General features: G+C 47.1%; 1 protein-coding gene across 1 annotated transcript in view; it reads left to right on the plus strand.

Moving 5' to 3' along the window:
• COL22A1 (collagen type XXII alpha 1 chain) overlaps positions 1-19,231 on the plus strand; it is a 296,104-nt gene extending 276,873 nt beyond the window's left edge. The window contains exons 53-64 of the mRNA XM_077811037.1: positions 21-65; positions 1,267-1,320; positions 2,230-2,283; positions 6,031-6,084; positions 7,463-7,534; positions 9,366-9,401; positions 9,666-9,710; positions 10,026-10,205; positions 13,751-13,817; positions 15,427-15,609; positions 17,440-17,517; positions 18,917-19,231. Coding sequence (XP_077667163.1) covers positions 21-65; positions 1,267-1,320; positions 2,230-2,283; positions 6,031-6,084; positions 7,463-7,534; positions 9,366-9,401; positions 9,666-9,710; positions 10,026-10,205; positions 13,751-13,817; positions 15,427-15,609; positions 17,440-17,517; positions 18,917-19,104 — 1,056 coding nt within the window. The 3' untranslated portion in view covers positions 19,105-19,231. The remainder of the gene's footprint in view (positions 1-20; positions 66-1,266; positions 1,321-2,229; positions 2,284-6,030; positions 6,085-7,462; positions 7,535-9,365; positions 9,402-9,665; positions 9,711-10,025; positions 10,206-13,750; positions 13,818-15,426; positions 15,610-17,439; positions 17,518-18,916) is intronic.
• Positions 19,232-20,357: the final 1,126 nt, after the last annotated feature.

Raw genomic sequence — 20,357 nt, forward strand, 5'->3', positions numbered from 1 at the left:
AATGTCACTCTCTTCTGCAGGGCTTCAAGGGGCACAGAGGAGATGCAGGCCCCCCAGGCGCCAGGGTAAGTAGCATGCACCCCTCTGTGTGTGCTGTAGGAGGAGATGGGTCAGTCAGCCGTAAAGGGGCTTCCCAAAACGATAAGAGAAGATTTTTACAGGCCTTTTTAGCGTTGTGTTCATGAGTTGCTGTGACCTTGTAGGGCTGGGCATTCTGCCTGCCTTGCAGTGGGTGGCAGAGCACAGGGTGGACGCAGCTGGGGGGGGGGGGGGGCAGTGGCATTACTGGTAGCCTCCTTTTCTGGACTCCCAGCTAACATTAGTGCTGGGGTATTGAGCGGTCACTGATGGGCTAGTGCAGCACATCTCATGCCCCCTCCATGAGGTCCCTTTGCATGTCAGTTTCACAGCACATCTCCCTGTGCACTGCCAGGAAAGCCACAGGACATAGTTCACAAGTGCAGGCCAGGGGACCAGGAACTGTACTGTGCAGGCTGTACCAGTATCAAATCTCACCCCACCGAGCGTTAGAAACACAGGATGAATTCAAAGATGAAGAGAATGGGCATGAATAATAGAGCTTTTTGGCTCACTCGCCTCCGGATCAGAAGGTCCTAAATTCAAGTCCCACACCAAGATCCGGCCTCATTCTCAGCTCTGATGTTGCAGGGATCCCCGCTATGACAGGTGTCGTCCTGCAGATGAGATGAAAACTGAGCTTTCTTCTGCCTAACTCTGGCTCTTCAGGAAAATAAATGATGGTCCAGTGGCACATTGCAGGAGGACTGGCAGAGAGTCCCAGTGACCTAGCTCCTCCTCTCTTCCTCCCTAAAGCAGTTTCTCCATGAAGAGTGCATAACATGCCTTCACGGTCACTGCACTCTCAATAGCTAAGGTATTACTGGAAAGGGCTGCACTACCTCGCATTTGAAAGGTGCTGAAGTGAGCTGTAGCTCACGAAAGCTTATGCTCAAATAAATTGGTTAGTCTCTAAGGTGCCACAAGTACTCCTTTTCTTTTTGCGAATACAGACTAACACGGCTGCTACTCTGAAACCTTTTTTTAAGCAGCACATCAGGTTTTAACCACATTGCTCCCATTGGCTTTAAAGCAAGAGGCATGACATGTCTCACCCCATAGAGACTGCAAGCCTCAATCCAGCACGTCAGAATCCCTACACTGTCCAGAGACGCGTTACTAGCCAGAGTATCTATAATGTGTCCAATGCACTGAATTCGTCATGACTTCCTTTGCTCTGTGTTCTAGGGAGAGCCAGGCGTGACCGGTCCCGCCGGTCGCGAGGGCCCGCCGGGGAAGGATGTAAGTGTACTCTTGGATCAGCAAGCAAACCTCTGTCCGCACAGGGACAGAGAGCAAAGCTTGTTAGGAGAGGAACTTGAGGGCCTTTGGCCTTGCTCATCCTGCTGACACTTAAATGTTAGCTGTGTCTTTGGAACATTAGAGGGAACTGCATTGTTTCAATCCTGAATTGTACAGCAGATCCGATGGCATGCTTATTCCCACCGAGCAGTACTTTACTGCCTAGTTCCCCATGGCCTGATTCTGTCACACCTTCTCATCCTGAGCAGCATCTTACTCCACAAACAGCCCTCCTGGAATCAGTGAGATTGCCTGCGGAGTAAGGTACTACTCAAAGGGAATCAGGGCAGCAGAATCAGGTCTTAGCATATCCTTAGTGCAGTAACAGAGCAAAACCCTAGTGAGCATCCTGTGGGTACTGTATGATCCTGGAGAGGCCACTGAGGGATGGACCAGATGACCGATCATGCCATCTCCGTGGGTCACTGAGAAATGGTTTTGACTGCTGAATTGTGGAGTTTGTCCTACAAGATAGAGAATGAAAAGGTCTGGCAGAGCAGGAATTGGAGCTGTGTCAAGGCGCAGGGCAAGTCCCAGAGAAACACCTTACCTGCCCCATCTTCAAAATAACAACATGCCAATAAGCCAGTATAGTCAGAATCTAAGCTTGGCCGGCAAATACCCAGGTTAATGGACTTGACCTACAGACACACTTTTTGAAATCCAGCATGCCGGTCTTCACTCCAGCAGAGCCAGAACCTCTTCACAGAACTTTTCTGTGTGTCATTTTCTTCCCAGCTGAGGAGCAGTAGGAGTTAAGCCAGAGCTGTGTGTTATTTTCAGATGATGCTCTCATTGCCTTTGCTTCGGTGTTTTTCACTCAGTGCAACAATTTCTCTTTTCTTCCAGGGTGATGCAGGCCCCCCAGGACCTCAAGGGCCTCGAGGACTCAGAGGGCAGCCAGTGAGTTTCCATTCCAGACAAGCGACCTTTGAAGGATGGACTCTTGGTGGTAGGGGTGTCACAGAATCCAGTTATGGTTTGGAACCAGAATCCTACAGAAGACACAGGTGGCATTTGGCCAGAATGTTTTACTTACTTCAGGAAAGGAGAAGCTGAGTGATGTTGCAAGGACAGGTGGTGACCAGTAGTGTCTAGGAGCAGGTGACTCTGTAGAAGCAGAATGGTATAGTGGTTTCTGCTATGAGCTGGGTATCAGGCGCTTCTGATAGACTTGTCTCTGACACTTAACTTCCTAGGTAACCCTAGGTGACAATCCTCAAAAGTGGTGTCAATTTTGGGTGCCACCTTCTTTTGAGTGCCCAACTTGAGCCTGATTGTGATACTTGTGAACAAGCTGTTTATTTCCTGTGGAAACAAATACATTTTGGAGAGAAGATGTCGTGTCATTATCGAAAACATGCAGAAAGTCAATTTTTAATAGGATTTCAGTGGAGAAAAGCCATGAGGATGAAATGTCAGGAAGTGTCATTTGGGATGGTTGATACATCGCTCCTATTGCTTTATTGTATTTTTAAAAATCAACTTTTTCCAAACATGAATACAAACCAGACTGTCCAGACCTGAGCCCATCCCTAAAGGAATGCAGAAACAGCTGTTTCTTTCCTCCATGGGAAAGCAGGTTACTGAAACAGAGATTCTGAGACCTGGGCTATAATCAGAACAAAAGCTGACACAAGGCAGCAATGCCAGGAATTGGAAGGCCGGGGCTTTAGCAGCAGGGAGCCAAGGGGTTTAGGTGAGGCTACAGTAACATATGCAGAGCTCTTGTGTCTGCTTTGTAATTTATCCTGTCAGTCCATGCATGCCCTATAGTGCTGGCATCACGCACTAATGTGTCTTGGCCCCGGCACTTGCAATAAGTAAAAAGGCTCCAGGAGAGAAATCATAAAAAATAAAATTAGCATAGGTCCTAGATGAGCCAAATACCTTCTGAGAGGCTACGGATGGGTCTGTGAGAGGTGGGAGGGAGCCTTTTGTCCTTCATATACTCTGCAGTACAAATAATCGAAAGTACTCCATGGGAAACACATTCTGAGTATTACAAGTAACAGCGCCACTTTGCATGGGCTATTTTAATTCAACAGGAAGTATCCCTGGTTAATTAAACGTGAAGTTAAACAAAGCCCTGGCTGGGATGATTTAGTTGGGGATTGGTCCTGCTTTGATCAGGGGGTGGGACTAGATGACCTCCTGAGGTCCTTTCCAACCCTGTGATTCTATGATTCTATGATTTGATGATTCCTGCATACGGCGGTAGGAGCGGATGAGTATTAGTCTTTATCAGCTCTTTTGAATTGCAAACTGCCTGATTCTCCATACATGCAAATGCTGGTGCCCTCTAGTCTCCCTGTGGTGGGACCTTCCATCTTTAGTGGATGGTGTCAGAGACTGGGATGTGGGCAGTCGTTCCCATTGGTTGGAGCCAGAGTCAGCTTTAGTGATAGGAGCTGGAGTCAGTGCCAGAGTAAGAAGCCAGGAATCGGTGTCAAGGACCAGGACTGGGCTACCTGGAGTGAAGCAAGGCTGGAGCCAAGGAAGGAGCAGGGCTGGAGCAAGGCTGGGAACAAGCAGGAGCTAATACAGCCATGGACAAATGCTTTGAGCATCTGTGTGCATTGAGCAGCCGCTGACCTGCTGCTATGGCTGGGCTTATGAGACAGTTTGATGATTCTTCCCACCAGTCAGGCAATGTAGCCAATCAGGCAGCCTGCTTCAGGCCAGCAACGCTCATTAGGTTGCCCAGAACCTGGCTTTGCTGCAGGCCCTGATTCCTGGCAGATGGTACAGATGAGCTTCAAAGATCAGCTGTATGCTGGGTGTTGAGGACTTTGACCAGTCGCTAGGTATTGCACAGTATAAAACCCCCAGATGGATGGTTGTAACATCTGACACTCTGAAGACCTCTGGCTCATGGGATCTCCCCTTCATTTCCTGCTTGATGAATTATTCAGAAAGGATTCCCATTTCTTGGCAGCTACCAGTGTAAATATCCCCTAGTGAGAACTAAAGCAATGCAGTTGTTTCCTTGTTGGGAGCTCCATCTTCCTTGGGAGTTGGCATGAAATCTCAGCGTGCCTGGATTTTAGATAGGGGCCCAGATCTCCAGGTCTGGATGAGCTCTGAGCTGCCTTTCCATTCTCCCAATTCTGGAGTCAGTCAGGAACTGAAACAGCCCTGAGCTTAACCTAGAGCAGTTTAAGGGCTGCTCTAAATTACATTGGCTAGATTGGCTTCCCAAGGATCACTTATCTGGCTGAGGATCACTGGGGTGTATCGCGTTTTGGATGTGCCCCCTCCTATGCCTAGGCCTGAATGAGGTGCAGTAAAGCCCAGCCCAGCAATCTAGCTTTACAGTACTCAAGGATTCCCCCTGCAGGAGGGGACTGCCCTGCTGTCCATTTCAGGGCAGCTCTGTGTTCCCTCAGTGTCACCAGAAGTGGGGTTGGGGGGCCAGGATGTTACCCACTCTCTCAAATACTTCCCAGAGAGGAGGAGAAGCCCTTTTTTTCTCCAGTGGGATGGTGTTTCTGTTACGGGGGATATGAGACCAGGGTGCTGATTAGGGCTAGTTGGGAATTTTTTGATGAAACATTTTTTCACTGAAAGATGCTGATTAGTCAATGAAATGCAGATTTCATTTGTCAAAATGCCTGACTCTGAAAAAGGTTTAGGAAGAAAACATTTTTCGGTTGTTGAAACATCCTGTTTTGAGATTGTTGAACCAAAAAGTTTTGGGGGGGTTTTATTTGAAACTTTTCATTTCAAAATGTAATTAAATTTACACTAAAAAAAGAAATCAGCTTAAAAGTGAAACAAAATATGTCGATTGACCCTAACCAATTTTGGAGGGCAGTTTTTGGTTTGCAACAATTTTTGGTGCTTGAATTTTTTTGTAAGAGGAGAGGCCAAACCCTTATCTCTGAAGTTACATTCTGCTCCCTCTGGAACTTCTCTTTGATGGATGTGAAATACTGGGAGAAGATTTTCTTACTCTCCATCCTGAACTAACTCATGTGCCATTTTGCTGCATGCTGTTGAACGGCGGCTGCATTTTCGTCCAGAGGTGGCTGCTTTTCAGCGGTGGCCCAAGTGATCTCTGAGTGGAGAATGTAGGGAGAATGTCAGAGCTGCATATTTACACGTTGATCCCAGAGGAGAACTGTGCTTGTTGTTTGTAAAGTCTGAGCACCAGGGATCCTAGGATGAGAGATATCATATAAGTATTCCTCATCCGTACTATTCAAGCTTTGAGCAGGGGGTTGGATTAGATGACCTCCTGAGGTCCCTTCCAACCCTGATATTCTATGATAAGGTGGCAACATAAGATTGACAGGCACTCACATCCCTCTCTGTGATTACTACCTGTTATCACCAATGAATGATTTGTACTCTCTTTTTAACCATTTATTAGGCTTTAGCTACTAGACATGTATTATTGCCTATTACCAAATTCTATCCTAATCAGGCTAAGGGTTACGTCTAGCCACCTGACCAGAGTTATCTCATGTGCCCATCACCATAGTATCGGGGCACCACACTAGAGGCTGGGTGCCAGTGTCCTGGAGGCAGTGGGGAAGACCTTTCTGGGAAAGATCCTGCACTCTCTGGGAAAAATGTATAGCCACAAAGAAGCTCTGAGTTGTATCCTTTTTTATTCCAAATCTGCTCTTTTCCCCCTCAATCCAGGGCAAGAATGGCTCACCCGGCGTCCCAGGGGAAGCTGGTCTTGCAGGTAACCCAGTAAGTACCACAGCCATGGACACCCACAGCGAGCCAGAGATGTTGAGACAGTTATGGGGGTAATTTCTAACTCAGCACGGAGAGAAGAGTTACATGTCGCATCCTTAAAAATGTATTAAAACCTGCCCAGTGGACGGCCTCTCAGAGGGGCCATGTGCAGCCCCACAGAGTGTAACATGGAGGCTGAAGGGCCCGGAGGAGCTGGCAGTAGCCTCTGCAGAGAGGGAGGAGTAGCATTAAAGCAACTCACCCGAGGCGTTCTGGAAATCAGCAGGCAACAATTTAAAGCAAGGTCACAGAAGGGGACGGACCTCGCAGGTGCCACTTTGAATGTGAGACTAGCCTGCGAGCGTTGAGGTGCAAGAACGCCACTGAGGAGGCTTTTCTTTGTTCTGTTCCCCAAAGTTGCTCTGGGGCTCAGCAGTTAGTTATAGTAAACCACTGCGCTCAGTCCCTGTCATGAAGTGCAGGCCAGTTCCCCGTATGGTCACTGCGGCTCCTCTATCCAAACAGTATGACTCACTAGGGTTTCAGGTTCAGACAAAAGCCAAGGGTGTAACCAGTAGGAGTCAGGACCTCCCCCTCAGTTCAGTGATGTTTCCTTTGTCTTTCAAGCATTGTAGCTTCCATGAGTAGAGATGAGGGGAGAGACATAATTTGTGGTGTGTGTGTTCTCTATTCTTATACCATTCTCCCCTCTTTGAGGATTATCTCCAGCTGGGATTCAGCTGTTTCCATTGACAATATGTAAAGTTCTCACTCACACTCCTCTTCCTGACAAAGAATGGCTGTTCAACTAGGTGATAGTCCCCTAACTTTGTCAATACCTGGCTGGGGTGCCTGTGTGTCTTTTGTATCTGAAGAACTGGTTTGGGACTGTCTTTCTAAACTTAGTAATGCCATACAGTAGAATCTTAACTTTACAGACATTGTTACCACACATATTTTACCATGACAATAATGTTCAGCAGATTATGAGTTTTCAAATGATACCTCACAAGACATACTTTGTACAAAGTTTATCATGGTCTTGTAAAAAGGGTGAACATAGTACAGACTGTCACAAGGTCCATCAATGGCTATTAGCAAAGATGGTCAGGGATGCAACCCCATGTTCTGGATATCCCTAAACCTCTGAATGCCAGAAGTTGGGACTGGATGATTCAATAACTGCCCTGTTATAAGGCATAGTTTATTTCCAGTTCTCCAGGAACTCAGACTAATGTCCTTAGCAGTACACTGTACAGTGACAAAACTAGAGTTTCGGGACTTGGTTTTAAGAAGAAACAGGAGGGGAAGATGAGGTAAATGAAGGCTTTTCAGAAAAGGCGATGGGGGAAGGAGCTGCTGGTGTTTATGTTTCATTTTGTTTTCTAAGGGTCCAAAAGGAAACAAAGGAGAAAATGGCAGCCCGGGACTTCCTGGCTTCATTGGGCCCCGAGGCCCTCCAGTAAGTATCTGTTTGGTGATGCAAAGCAGTTGTTATTCACCCACTGCGCGGTTTTGACTCTTGAACCTGGAGGAAGGAAAGACAAAATGTCCCTTTGTCAAGAACACATGTGAGAGCCTTGTGTATCCAGATAATTCCCAAATATCACTCTCTCTATTCCAAGGGGCCCAGTGTATTATTTCCAAAGAGAACTATATTCTTTTCCATAGCTTACAGAAGGAGAAGAATCTCATTTGTAGCAAGGACACCTATCATAAGGCCCTGTAGATGGATGTGGCATTCATGAAGGGGCGGTTCGAATGTTTTGCACAGCGTGAGTTTGGGGTAGTCGCATTACTCACTAGAGCATTCTCCATGGGCCATGGGTATTACAGAAGAGTACATCAAGAATGTGTTAGGGTGATTAACAATATTCAGACTAATTCTTATATTCCTTTACCTAAGGCTAAAGTCCCTAGTTACCTTGAGACCGGCTGACTAAGGCTCAGCAATAGAGGTACATTGCAACTCATCCTTAAAAATATCTCCCAAAGTTATCTAACACCTGTTCTAGCAATAAAAATATCACAACCTTAAAATCCAGTGTCTTGGGCCCTTCCAGGTCTATAGGCAAATGTCTGATCCCATTGAGAAGCTGGGAATCTCCCTTTCCCAGTTAGTTAATGTTTTTGTTTCCAACCCTGCAGTGACACAAGGTAACAGACTTTAATGACACTAGTGCAGGACTGAATCTTCCCTAGCCTGAGACTTAAGCTGGAGTCATTTTTTAGTGGAAAGTAAGAGAAGGAAGAAACATTTTCCCTTGCAAGTTTGCATTATATTGTTTAAAAAAATAAATAAAGTGGCTGTTAAAAGCTGCTATGGAGTTCGGGAATGTTGGAATAAGTCCCAGGTTTGGTTTGGTTGGCGGGTGATGTGACCCTCGGCATGTGATCAGTTGCACTGTTATGTAAGAAATATACCACATGCCTGTGCAACTGATTACGTGTGCTTCCAATTCATCAGTGGTATATCAATTACACACACACCACACACAAACACACTACAAATATAATCTGGGGCCGGGGGGGGGTGGGGTTCAAGGGTTGGTTGTAGGTCTACACATAATCTGACCTATGGATGTTACAGACAAGTACTTTTCCAGTTCCATTCGGTGTGAGAGAATGTGCTCAGAATTTAGCAATGGCCGGTGTTATGCTGGTGTTGCCTTTTCAATCCTGTGCATCAGTGCTGCAGTAGCAGATCCCACAGAGAATGCTGAAATAGAGAAATGATCATGCTTTTTTTATTCTAATATGGTATATACAGAAGAGAAGAGAGTGGTAAATGGAGAGTGCTTTATTGAAAACTAACCGAGAATTCAGGAAACTAGCGCAAGAAAACATATGAGAGGCTGTTGAAACATTCAGAATCAAAGTGAACTGTGTGGCACCGAAAGCCAGAAACCCCTGTTAACAGTACATCCATCTCAATGCTTGCCCTGTAGGAATGACTGACTGTTCCTCTACACTTAGGAACGTTCACATAGTATGCAGTATATTTGGAGGTACACTTTGGCCATAGGAACTCTCTTTTGTTAGTATTGACTCATCTCAGTCCTGACTCACCAACCTGAAACATGACACTTGGCGACAGTATCAGAAATCCAAGGATAAATGATCGACAACATTTTCTGCTTGACTCAACATTATCTATTCCAAATAGTGCAAGTGAAACCACCTCACTTCTGAGATAAGAATCAGGACTGGGAGTTTGTGTCTGACTTCAGACTGCTCACATTGTTGTGATATTGTCAGTGTTGTGTGTTATGTACTTTCTTTATGTCTCTTAGGGAGACTCGGGAGAGAAGGGGCCCCCAGGAAAAGAGGTGAGTTCCGTTCCCAGCTGGTTCAGAGCATGGATGGTGTCTAGGTTCAATGGTAGTCTCAGGCATGCTTACTGGGGTTGCATTATTTTGTTCTTGAGTTACTGGTTTGAAAACATTAAATAAATCTAGAGCACCCAGGGAATTGTGGCGTATACAGGACTTCATTTTCCTGAGGGCCTGGGAGGCATCACAAGGGGAAGCATCCTGTCATTAACTCCGTCCATGAATAGCTCTTGCATACTCATGTCTATTATTTCATTTCAGGGCGCTGCCGGGAAACCAGGCAACCATGGACCCAAAGGAGACAGGGTGTGTTGAGAAGTGTTATTAGCATTACTTTACTGAACTAAAATAATAAAAAAAAAATGGATGGTTGTGGCCCAAGTGCAGCCTATTGGCTAAGTGCAGCCCACAGAGGTCTACAGTGCTGCCCCGGGCCACCCCACCGTTAGTCCTTTTACATCAGTAACACTTTGTAACGTACCCGAGGCTTCACTCAGTATATTTGCCTATGTCTGTGGTCCGAGGTGCTCCACTATGCTCAGTAACCACGCTGTGTTTCATTAGGCTGGGGAAGAAGGGACATGTTCTTCTCTGTATTGATATGCTGGTTTTGTTTCATAGGGAGATCCTGGCATCAAAGGTGACAAAGGCCCAGAGGGAGAGAAAGGCCTGCCTGGGGATCCTGGCATACCTGGCCATAAAGGCCACACTGGATTGATGGGTCCCCAAGGACCACCAGGAGACAGTGGGCAAGCTGGACCTCCAGGGCCCCCAGGACAGCCAGGCTTCCCTGGGCCCAGGGTAAGAGTGGCAGCCGTGTGCTTCCAAAGAGTCTTATAGAAACACTCCCTTGATGACATGAGAACAGCCCGACATTATTGCCTAGCTGCCTGTGAGGTGCCTCAGTTTATCCTGTAATGCTATCAACACGTGCTTCCGATGTTATGTACACATGCAATGCATGTACGGCATGATTACCTGACGCTGCTCTGAATCCACTGCACTCAAAGAAGAGATGCTGCATCTCCTGGGTGGGGATGTCTCCCACTAAACAATTTTTGAATTAAATGGCTGTCATCAACCGTAGAATTTTGCAGTTGAGGCATGAAACTGAGATCTTGGACAACTGAGGTCATTAAAATTCCCATGGTATTTTTTGCAAAAATAGAGGGAGTTAATTCAGGGGGTGTTGGCAAATGTCAGTTGGGAAAGCAAATTTTGCTGGCCTAAAGCTCCTGCCGTGAGATGGATATGATCTCCTTCACTTCCTATACTAAAATGCTGCATAGCATCGCTGTGTGGTGTTAACAGGTGCCCTGTTCCACCCCAGAGGTGGATGCATTATATTGGCAAGTGGAGTGATTAGTTTCTGGTAAAAGCTCTTTAGGATCCTTCAGGTTGAAATTTGGTGTATAAATATAAGATATTGTCAGACAGGAAAATGCACATGGAACTCTGGTCCACCAGCTTTTATTTAAACAATGAGTTCAGTAGGATTAACAGAGTAGATATTTACACTAAGTAAGATAAAAATAAATGAAGAATATCAAACCTCATGCATCAGCACTCCTTCGTAGGATCCCAGAGCTCGGGCTCTAGCCCAAGCCTGAACATCCACACTGCAATCTTACAGCCCCATAGCCTGTGAACCTGAGTCACTTGACATGGGCCAGCCATGGATGTTTAATTGCATTGTAGACATATCCCGATGTGTCTAGAGTCAGGAAGAAACTCCCTACATAAGCATGTTACATCCTAATTGCCCACACAGGACTTTACACCTTCCTCTGGTGGTGGCCAGTCTCAGAGCGAGGTATGTATGCGGGCCTACCAATTTACCCTAACTGTGAGCTCAACTGTAAGGAGTGGAAGTTCATGAGCTGTCAGAATAACTTATAAAAACGGATGGAAAAAGGTGTGAAAGTCCAAACCAAAAGGCCTAGTGATCTAACTCAAGGACTATGTTAAGATCATGCCTGGTAAACAAGAACAGAGTAAGATTGAAAATCAGTGAACCAAAATTGGTATGTGGAATATTAGACCTAATTAATGGGCAAAATAATGAGGGGATATGGGCTATTCTGCCCATCACTCCTGTTTTGGGTTCTTAAAGAACGGCTTTTGGAGAAAAATTAGCTACTAGAATGAACTTCACCATTGTGGCTGCCAACCCGCTCCCCCCACTATCTTCTGGAACCCCAGACCAGACCACCTTCATCCAAATCCTGAAAGATGTCCTGACCAAACCAGGCCAGAGAGAGGGACCCAGAGGACAGCTTTGGCTAAATCTCAAATATAACTTGTGATGTGAGACTTCATCTCACGCCCTAATGTGTGCTTTTTCTTCCCTAACTTATTTTTTCTCTTTCCTACCTCTCGCTGCCTTTTCCTTCTGTCTAATAAGAGTCTGGCCTAGCTGGCCAAGATGATATTGTTTGCAGCACTGCTGTAAGCCCCGTCACCAGAAAGAGGCAGCTAAAGCAATGTCCTAAACAGCCTGATGCAGGTACAAATTTTTCGGGTCTTGGCATGGCTGAGAAGACCATGTGCTGTGCCTGTGTTTCTTTCTAGAAGTGAGATTGCAAGTGAAAGTCAACATCTGCTAAAGGGAACAAGGGATGTTGTTAAAATGAAAGCCTGACTTAATTCTTTACATTTCAAATGCTGAAACTGTTTTTCCTTCTTCTTCTGTATCTTTAATAAAAGGTGAAAAGGATTTTAAATGGTGTATTTACCATGGTAATAAGCAGGCTTGAGGTGTCTGTATATCAAGCCACAAACCTTGTTTAACGCTGTTTAATATTGAACAGTGTCTGGGTTATGGTAACACCTTTGGCCCATATATTCCATCTAAATACAACAGAGGATACTGGACTACAGGGACCCTCGATATATTCCTGGATATATCATTGGAACCAGCTCATCAAAATTCATGAGATCATATTATATTTGAATAAATTGTTCTGTGTAACAAAAAGAACACTCTACTAATCTAAAGTGCCTGTGGGCACCGTATTTAGAAGGGTGACGACAAATATTTGATGAACTAAATGTTTTGAGAAATTAATTCTGCCTCGAGGCTTTTACCTCATAAGTACTGAAAGTGATAGAGTCCCTCACGTAAAGAACGGGTAAATTTTAGAGAAAGCACATTGTTGCCCAGCCACATGGAAGACACATGATGAAATATAGTAATGAGTTATGAATAATTAAAGCAATTAAAAGCAATGAATTTTAAAAAAAAGCCCTAAGAAAACAATCTGCAATTCCTTTTCAGGGCTTAGGAAGTGATCTCTACATTTTGAAAAATATTTTCTGAATCCATCAGCATGAGTCATTCTAAAAGTATGGTGATTACAATGAGGTCATTTCTATTGATACGGATGGACAAAGTCTTTACATTATGCTAAACCTGCGGCTGGAGATAGGCAGCAAAGGGACCAAATAGTCCATATTTGGGCAAGCATGTTTTTATTAAAAAATTGTAATAACATGAAATATTTTAATTTAAAAAAATGTTTAATGGGTGCTACAATCAATAATGAAGAATAAGAACTGGGGTTTCAGAAGCTTTTTATAAAACTGATGTACAGCACAGATTGTACAATGTTGTGCCCTGAAATGCACCCACTTCTGGTGCAATGCAACAGCCGTTGAACAGCACACTTCACCAGCACAAAAGAGCTGGGGACAGGAAGTGAAAAAGACTGCTGCTGCTGTGGGGAATTTAGGCAGGTAGTACATAGTTACTCACGCTGTACAATTTAGAAATCGCTTTCAAGTTTCATCTGGCCAGAAATCAAAAAGGCGTGGAAGCCAGGAAGAAACTGTGACTTGCTTTCTGGGTGGAGTTTCATGTGAACATTCTAACTAGTTCCATTCCACGTGTGGCCAGGATGCTAAACTATCATTCCGTGTTAATGTTTATAACACACAAATCTAGATACTGGGTTTGATTGCCCCCTTGGGTGCGGGAGGGTCGCACACGGCACACACCTTTGGGGCAGCTCCTTCTCCAGGAAGAGTCCCATTTAGGAAGGTGGCAGTATTTTCACGATGGTCTTCCTGTGGGACCCACTAGGGGAAGGCAGTTTTAATCTCCACCTGATGCTCCTGGTGGTGGACGTTGTCCTGGAGATGCACTGAACCAAGAAATGCAGTCCTGGGCTTCCCAGCAGGGTGGGAATTATAGGCAGGTTGTGCCACTGTGAGCTTCCCTTCCTGCAGGCAGATTCTTCAGCACGGGCCACTCAAGCCCACTGTTGCTTCTCCAATAACCCCCAGGTGAAGGGTGCTGTTTGCCGTTCTTGCTGTGACTATCACCACGCTCTCACTCTTCTCCCTAGGGGGACTCTCCATCACTGGAGACCCTGAGAAGACTCATCCAAGAGGAGTTAGGAAAGCAGCTAGATGGTAAGTGTCGGTACCTGGCAAGCCACAGAAACGTCGGAGGTTCCAGAAGATGCTTTGTACAGCCGACAAGCATGTGATTTGTGTCCCCACCTTTCCCAGCTGTTAAAGGGCAACTTTGAGATGGGAGCAACTTGGGAAAAGGAGACGTGGGAAGTGAAATGGCCTTGACCGGCGTTCTTCTAGTTGCTGTTATTGAAGGTGCTCATGTTAGTAAAAGGTCTTTCTCCCTCACAGCCCATGTTCTCCTTCTGTCCCATTGGGCACAAAGCCTGTGCTTACCACATCACAGCCCGTTGCCAGGGAAATTACCATGATGTCACAAACCCAGCATTGTGACTTCACTGCGGGATCATGTGGGGAGAGAAGGTGGGTCGGGAGGGAACAGCAAAATTATTTTGGGGGCCAATTCCTGGAAGAAAGCACAGAGGCTGTGTGAAAAGGCTGTGGGCTCAGACTAATGTGCCGGCGGCATCCAGAACACAACTGGATGGGAGAAGAAACAGCAGATGCAGCCTGCTGCTTCATGCAGTGTATATGAACTGAGGGCAGAACTATGGCCCATGCCGTGGCCACTCCCCCATCCTGCCCACAAACCTCCACCATGCTCCAGCACGGAGGGTCGCTGCAAAGCTTGGCTCCATGCCTCACAATGGAATGAAGAGTCCCATTGCATGGACTCTCTCCTGTCTGCCCTCCCCACAAACCCTGGAGCAGGGGGAACAGGGCATTTTTTTTCTGCATTTTGCTCCGTTCAGTGCCGGTGGGCAGGATTTGCCTCCATGTTAGTTAATGGTCACAGTGAAAGGAAAAGATTCCGTTAATCTTGTACATGCTTTAACACTTCTAGTGGTTTAAAAGACTTCCCTGGTGTGAAAGTCCCTTCTGTTCGGGATCAGCTAATGGAAGCCTGAGCTCCAACCTGCCCTTCCCTCCTGTGAGAGCTTTTTGTCAGGAGTTTAGTATGTTTGGGGGGCTCCTGAGGCCTGGACTCTGGCAGCTGCCATCCCAGTGTGTGCTGGGAAAACAGGAGAAAGTGCTGACACTGGGAAATGGCACAGTCACACTTCTGTTTGCTCAGCCCTTTAGTCAAGGCCAAGGTAGCCTGTGTCGGTCGTGGCTGCCCCAGAAAGAAAAGAAATCCCCTTTCCCTAGAATGAACCCTGTAACCTGCCTTATCTCACATTCCGTGATAGGACACTAGTAACGGGCTCTTCCTTTCAGTGGGGAAATGATCACAGTGCTACTAATGCCGGCCAGGTAACAATGCAGCTGAAGGAAAAGAAATCACCAGTCCTAGAAGGCAGTAGGACAAGGAGCCATGCGGTGGGGGAGAGGAAGGAAAAGTCTGAGAGAGAGATTCAGAAAAAGTTCTTAACTGCAGGAGCAACAGAATAGTAGGTTAAACTGGTCTAGGGAGTCGGGGAGGCACTGTCATGGCTGGTGCTGAAGAACTGTGTGGGGAAGGCAGGGTGAGTAGTGTGTTAAGCGCTAAGAGTTGGGCTGAGAAAACGCGATCTTTTGTTGGCTCTATTGCCTGTGATCCCTTGGCTCTCTGTCTTGCAGAGCAGTGACTTTTTAACCTAACAAAACCACCTCTGTCTGTCCTCAGCAAAACTAGCCTACCTCATGGCTCAGATGCAGCCAGCACACGTTAAAGCACCTCAAGGCAGGCCAGGGCCTCCAGGGCCTCCCGGTAAGGAAGGGCTCCCAGGAAGACCTGGCCCTCCAGGAGAGCCTGGCCGACCTGGACAGACAGGGTCTGAAGGGCCATCAGGACCAGTGGGTCCAAAAGGTGAGTGAATCATAGAGCATATCGGGGGAGCCTGAATGCTAAGAAGTACCTGTTCCAAACCCTGTGTGCCCTGTTGTTGTGTGCTCTGAACCCCTGGGGGTTCCCAATGTTCAGTATGTTCACTGCAGCAGGGGCACATGGAGCAGCGAGAGCTGCTTTGTTCTGCTGATTTTAAAAACAGACTTCTTCATTTTCAGTATCCGCAGGGGACTCTTTTTATCAACTTTTTTTGCTTCATTTCACTAACTATGATTCTCAGAAATGTTCGGTGTAAAGTATGTCTTGAGTATTTGGACAGAGCCATCCCTCATTTCAGCATCCCAGCCTGGTGTCGCGCTATTGCTTTGGGATGACTCTGCATTGCTCAGAACAACGAAACAGCAGCAGGTCAAGGTGCCTCCGGGAATTTTTTCTGCACAGTTGCTACCTGGGCACTGCATGTTACAACGCCGAGGATTTACATTCCAGCTTGTCCTGCGCTAACTCTCCGCATAACCATGCCCTTAGGTTAGACAAACAATGGCTGGAGCCTGCCAGGGTCCTGCTGGACCCCACTCTGAATCATAGAATCATAGAATATCAGGGTTGGAAGGGACCTCAGGAGGTCATCTAGTCCAACCCCCTGCTCAAAGCAGGACCAATCCCCAACTAAATCATCCCAGCCAGGGCTTCGTCAAGCCTGACCTTAAAGACTTCTAAGGAAGGAGATTCTACCACCTCCCTAGGTAACGCATTCCAGTGTTTCACCACCCTCCTAGCGAAAAAAGTTGTTCCTAATATCCAACCTAAACCTCCCCCACTGCAACTTGAGACCATTACTCCTCGTTCTGTCATCAGCTACCTCTGAGAACAGTCTAGAGCCATCCTCTCTGGAACCACCTCTCAGGTAGTTGAAAGCAGCTATCAAATCCCTCCCTCATTCTTCTCTTCCACAGACTAAACAATCCCAGTTCCCTCAGCCTCTCCTCATAACTCATGTGTTCCAGTCCCCTAATCATTTTTGTTGCCCTTCGCTGGACTCTTTCCAATTTTTCCACATCCTCTGACCCTCATCCCACCAAACACTTAGGAGCATGAGTAACGTTAACCTTCGGAGTAGTCTCACCGCTGTCAGTGGGACAATCCCCATGCTTAAAATGAGGTGTTTTCCTAAGTGCTTTGCTGGAGCAGGGCCTGAGCGTTTAGCAAATTGCAGAATCAGAACCTGCATGCATAGCCTGGGATGTAAACGTCATGTTATTGTGACATGACCAGTTTGCACCACAGGCTGCACTTTTGTAAAAGTGGCCACCCCCTTAGGGCTCTGTGGTGCCGTTTAGGTCCAATGCACAGAGGAAGGAGACCATTGGCATGGTTCAGCCTGCTTGTCCATTGCAGCTGGCCTGCTTTACAGCCCTGCTAGATGATGAGCTGGGGGCCAGTGCCCTTCCTTTCCACCTCTCTGCCACACTTCATCTCAGGCAACAGGGCCCCCCCAGAGCACGTGTCAGGAGCAGACCCTCGCCTGCCCAAGGAGAGGAGTGATGAATGTGGCTGACCTTTGCACAGGGCCTTCAAAGAATGCGGCAGAGGCTCCTGGAGCTCTCCGGCCACTCAAGGGCCAGTCACAGTCTGAGCTGGGTAGGCGCTTATCCCAGCAGATATCATATATTAGCTAGGAACTGGGGAGCGAATGTACTCCCACAGCAGCAGCATTCTGCACGGTGTCTCTAAAAGTAATATTTATTTGTATTACAGTGGGGCCTCATGGCTCCAGTCAGGATTGGGGCCCCCTTGTGGCATCTTTTGCTTGTGCAGTTGACACTAACCCATTTCGGTTTTATCCTGCAGGTGAAAGAGGTGTGAAGGGTGAGAGGGGAGATCCTGGTGTTGGTCAGAGGGGTGAAATTGGTCCTCCAGGAATTCCAGGTGGGTTATTTGTTAATACTGCCAGAATCATTGTGCCTCCTGGAATAGGCTAATTGCCAGCACTCCCAAACTTGGTGACACCAGGAGTGGCGTTGGGAACATGCCAGAAGCCGGAGGGCCACGCCTCCTTTGCAGATACTTGTATTGATCCTTTTCTAGCTGAACCAAACCCCCAGATCCAAGCAGCCTCAGACATTGGGAAAGCCCCCAGCCAAACACTGTGGCTTGAGCACACAACCGTGACACTGTCATTGCTGATAGATAAACAGCATTTGCGAGTCGTAATACCAGTCATTGATCAGACCTTCTCATCACGCTGCGGCTGCAAGGAGGAGGCAGCATGGTCTCTGTTTTATGACTCCATGTGCCCCATTTGGCAGCCAGGTCCCACATTGTGCTCCCTGTGTTACAGCAGCTGTGTCCTGAGGTGTGTCTGCTTCTGGTACTGCCAGGTGCGGAAATGTTCAGGGAGGGAAGTGAGCATGTTACCCGGGGTTCTTTCAACCCAAAGCTCTTGGTAACTTTTACTCTGTGCGAGGTGGTGTCAGGAAATAAATCAGGGGAGACACAGCCGTGGGGCCGATAGATGGCTGGCACAAACAGGACAACACAAGAGTGCTTTCGCTTAAAGCTAAACTTTATTTAGTCTCAAGCACTTACACACGTCCGCAAGAGGTTCGTAAAACACCCCAACCCTTAATAATTACCAAAGCTGAGTGTGGCTCTCGAGTGGCACAGCGGCAGCCCGTCTGCCGCTGGGAAAGACAAGATGCATCCAGAGGGAGAGTCCAGTCCTGAAGAGTCCCACCACCTCAAACTTTTCCCCCTTATTTATACATTAGTAATCGAATGACCTGTCCCTTAAAGCAAACTTGGTAAGTAAGCAGTTTCAAGCGAGAGGTTCCTTCTGATTATCGATTAACCAGGTGTGGGTTTTTCCAGTGTTTGCAGCCTTGAGGCCCCAATAGACATTCCTGGGGCACATCCTGCTCTTCTAAGATGCATGTATCAGCAACTTCAACACAATTCTTATCAGGAAGGATGCGGGGTCAAGCTGCCCTTTCCGTGGCACCCAACCCCCCCCCTCCTGCCTTGGTTAAGCTAAGCCTGCTGACTTGGCTAATTTACAGCCTGCTGACTTGGCTGCTTTTAGTAATAAGCCGTAGTGGTTTCAGGCACTTTACTGGTTTGCCAAAGTCTCCCCGTACAGGCATTGCTACGAGTGACGCGGGGAAGTGCCCAGACTGGGCATTGCCTGGAGAGATGGGGCTGAGCCAAACACCTCCACACTCGGCAGAAGATCACCTCCAGATCCCAGCGTGGCTGTCAGGCCCCGCTCGTGTGCTGTGGCCTTGCTGAGTCATCCCCTGGGAATAATGGTCCTTTGTTTTCATTCCAGGCCTCCCAGGGGAACCTGGCTATGGCAAAGATGGGATGCCAGGAGCACCAGGCCCACAAGGGGAAGCTGGGGTGCCAGGCCTCATGGGCCCACAGGGACCTCCAGGAGCCAGTGGACAGTGTGATCCTTCTCAGTGTGCTTACTATGCAAGTCTGGCCACCCGGCCTGGTAATATCAAAGGGCCCTAGGCAGCCCTGGGGACTCTCTCCGGACTGGTTTCTGAAACTTGAATTCAACATGCCTACCAGGAGCTCTTGGATTGTTTCCTAGTTGCGTTTCTTTGTGGGAGGCCTTTGAGATGATCAAAGCCAACGAATGCTGCCGGTCGGTCAGATTATTATTAATTATTATTTTTTTGTTGATGTGAGAAATGAGTTTGGTTTTGTTCTCTCTAACATCAGGGCATATTAAAAAAAATTAAAAATAAGTTTTTACATATAATATCAATACCTAGCATAGCCATTGTGGTTTATACAGAACCCATGTGAGTGCCAAAAGCTCTGTTCAGCTGAGTAAGTTCTTTTCCAGACTTCTAATATGACAATGTCAGTGCACTGTGACTGTGAGCAACAAGCCTTCAGGAGGGGCAAGCTGCTGAAACACACTGGGGGGGAAATGCCATGGGGAGGCTGACGAAGAGCTAGTCTCCAATGCATTCATCTCACAAGGGACAATCAGTTACAGACAACAAGCGCTGGATTTCCCAGAACAGCTGTACTAAATGTAATGTTCTCCTTGCCCATAAAGAACACAAACGTTAATCATAAATAGCCACTTGATAGGCTTTTCTGGGCATGAGCAAGGCTTTGAAAACAAGGCAAGGGAGAGCTGATGATATGAAGAGAGATTCTGTTTCCAGTATAATTGCTTTCCCCATGCCCCGTACATGTTCTTTCGTTCCACTCCAAAAGGCAAAGATTTTATTCCTGGTAACTGGGGTCTGTGCTCATACTGTCAAGGAGATGCCTCTACGAACAGCCAGCAAGTTCGTGCTCCTTGACTTCTTGAGCTGGTAGAGTTCTATTCCTGCTCTGCAGTGAGGGCATGGACAACGTCCATTAAAGTTAACATAGTGATCCTCCAGGTATTGGCTGGTATTATGGTTTGTAGAAGGTTGGACTAGGTGATTATCTTGGTCCCTTCTGGCCAGAAAATATAGTATAGAATCATAGAATATTAGGGTTGGAAGAGACCTCAGGAGGTCATCTAGTCCAATCCCCTGCTCAAAGCAGGACCAACACCAACTAAATCATCCTGGCCTAGTGGTTCTCAAAGCCAGTCTGCCGCTTGTTCAGGGAAAGTCCCTGGCACGCCGGACCGGTTTGTTCACCTGCCGCGTCCTCAGCTTCACCCAATCGCAGCTCCCACTGGCTGCGGTTCACTGCTCCAAGCCAATGGGGGCTGTGGGAAGGGCGGCCAGCACGTCCCTTGGCCCGCGCCA

Source organism: Eretmochelys imbricata, chromosome 2 (assembly GCF_965152235.1).
Source record: "Eretmochelys imbricata isolate rEreImb1 chromosome 2, rEreImb1.hap1, whole genome shotgun sequence".
NCBI lineage: Eukaryota > Metazoa > Chordata > Testudines > Cheloniidae > Eretmochelys > Eretmochelys imbricata.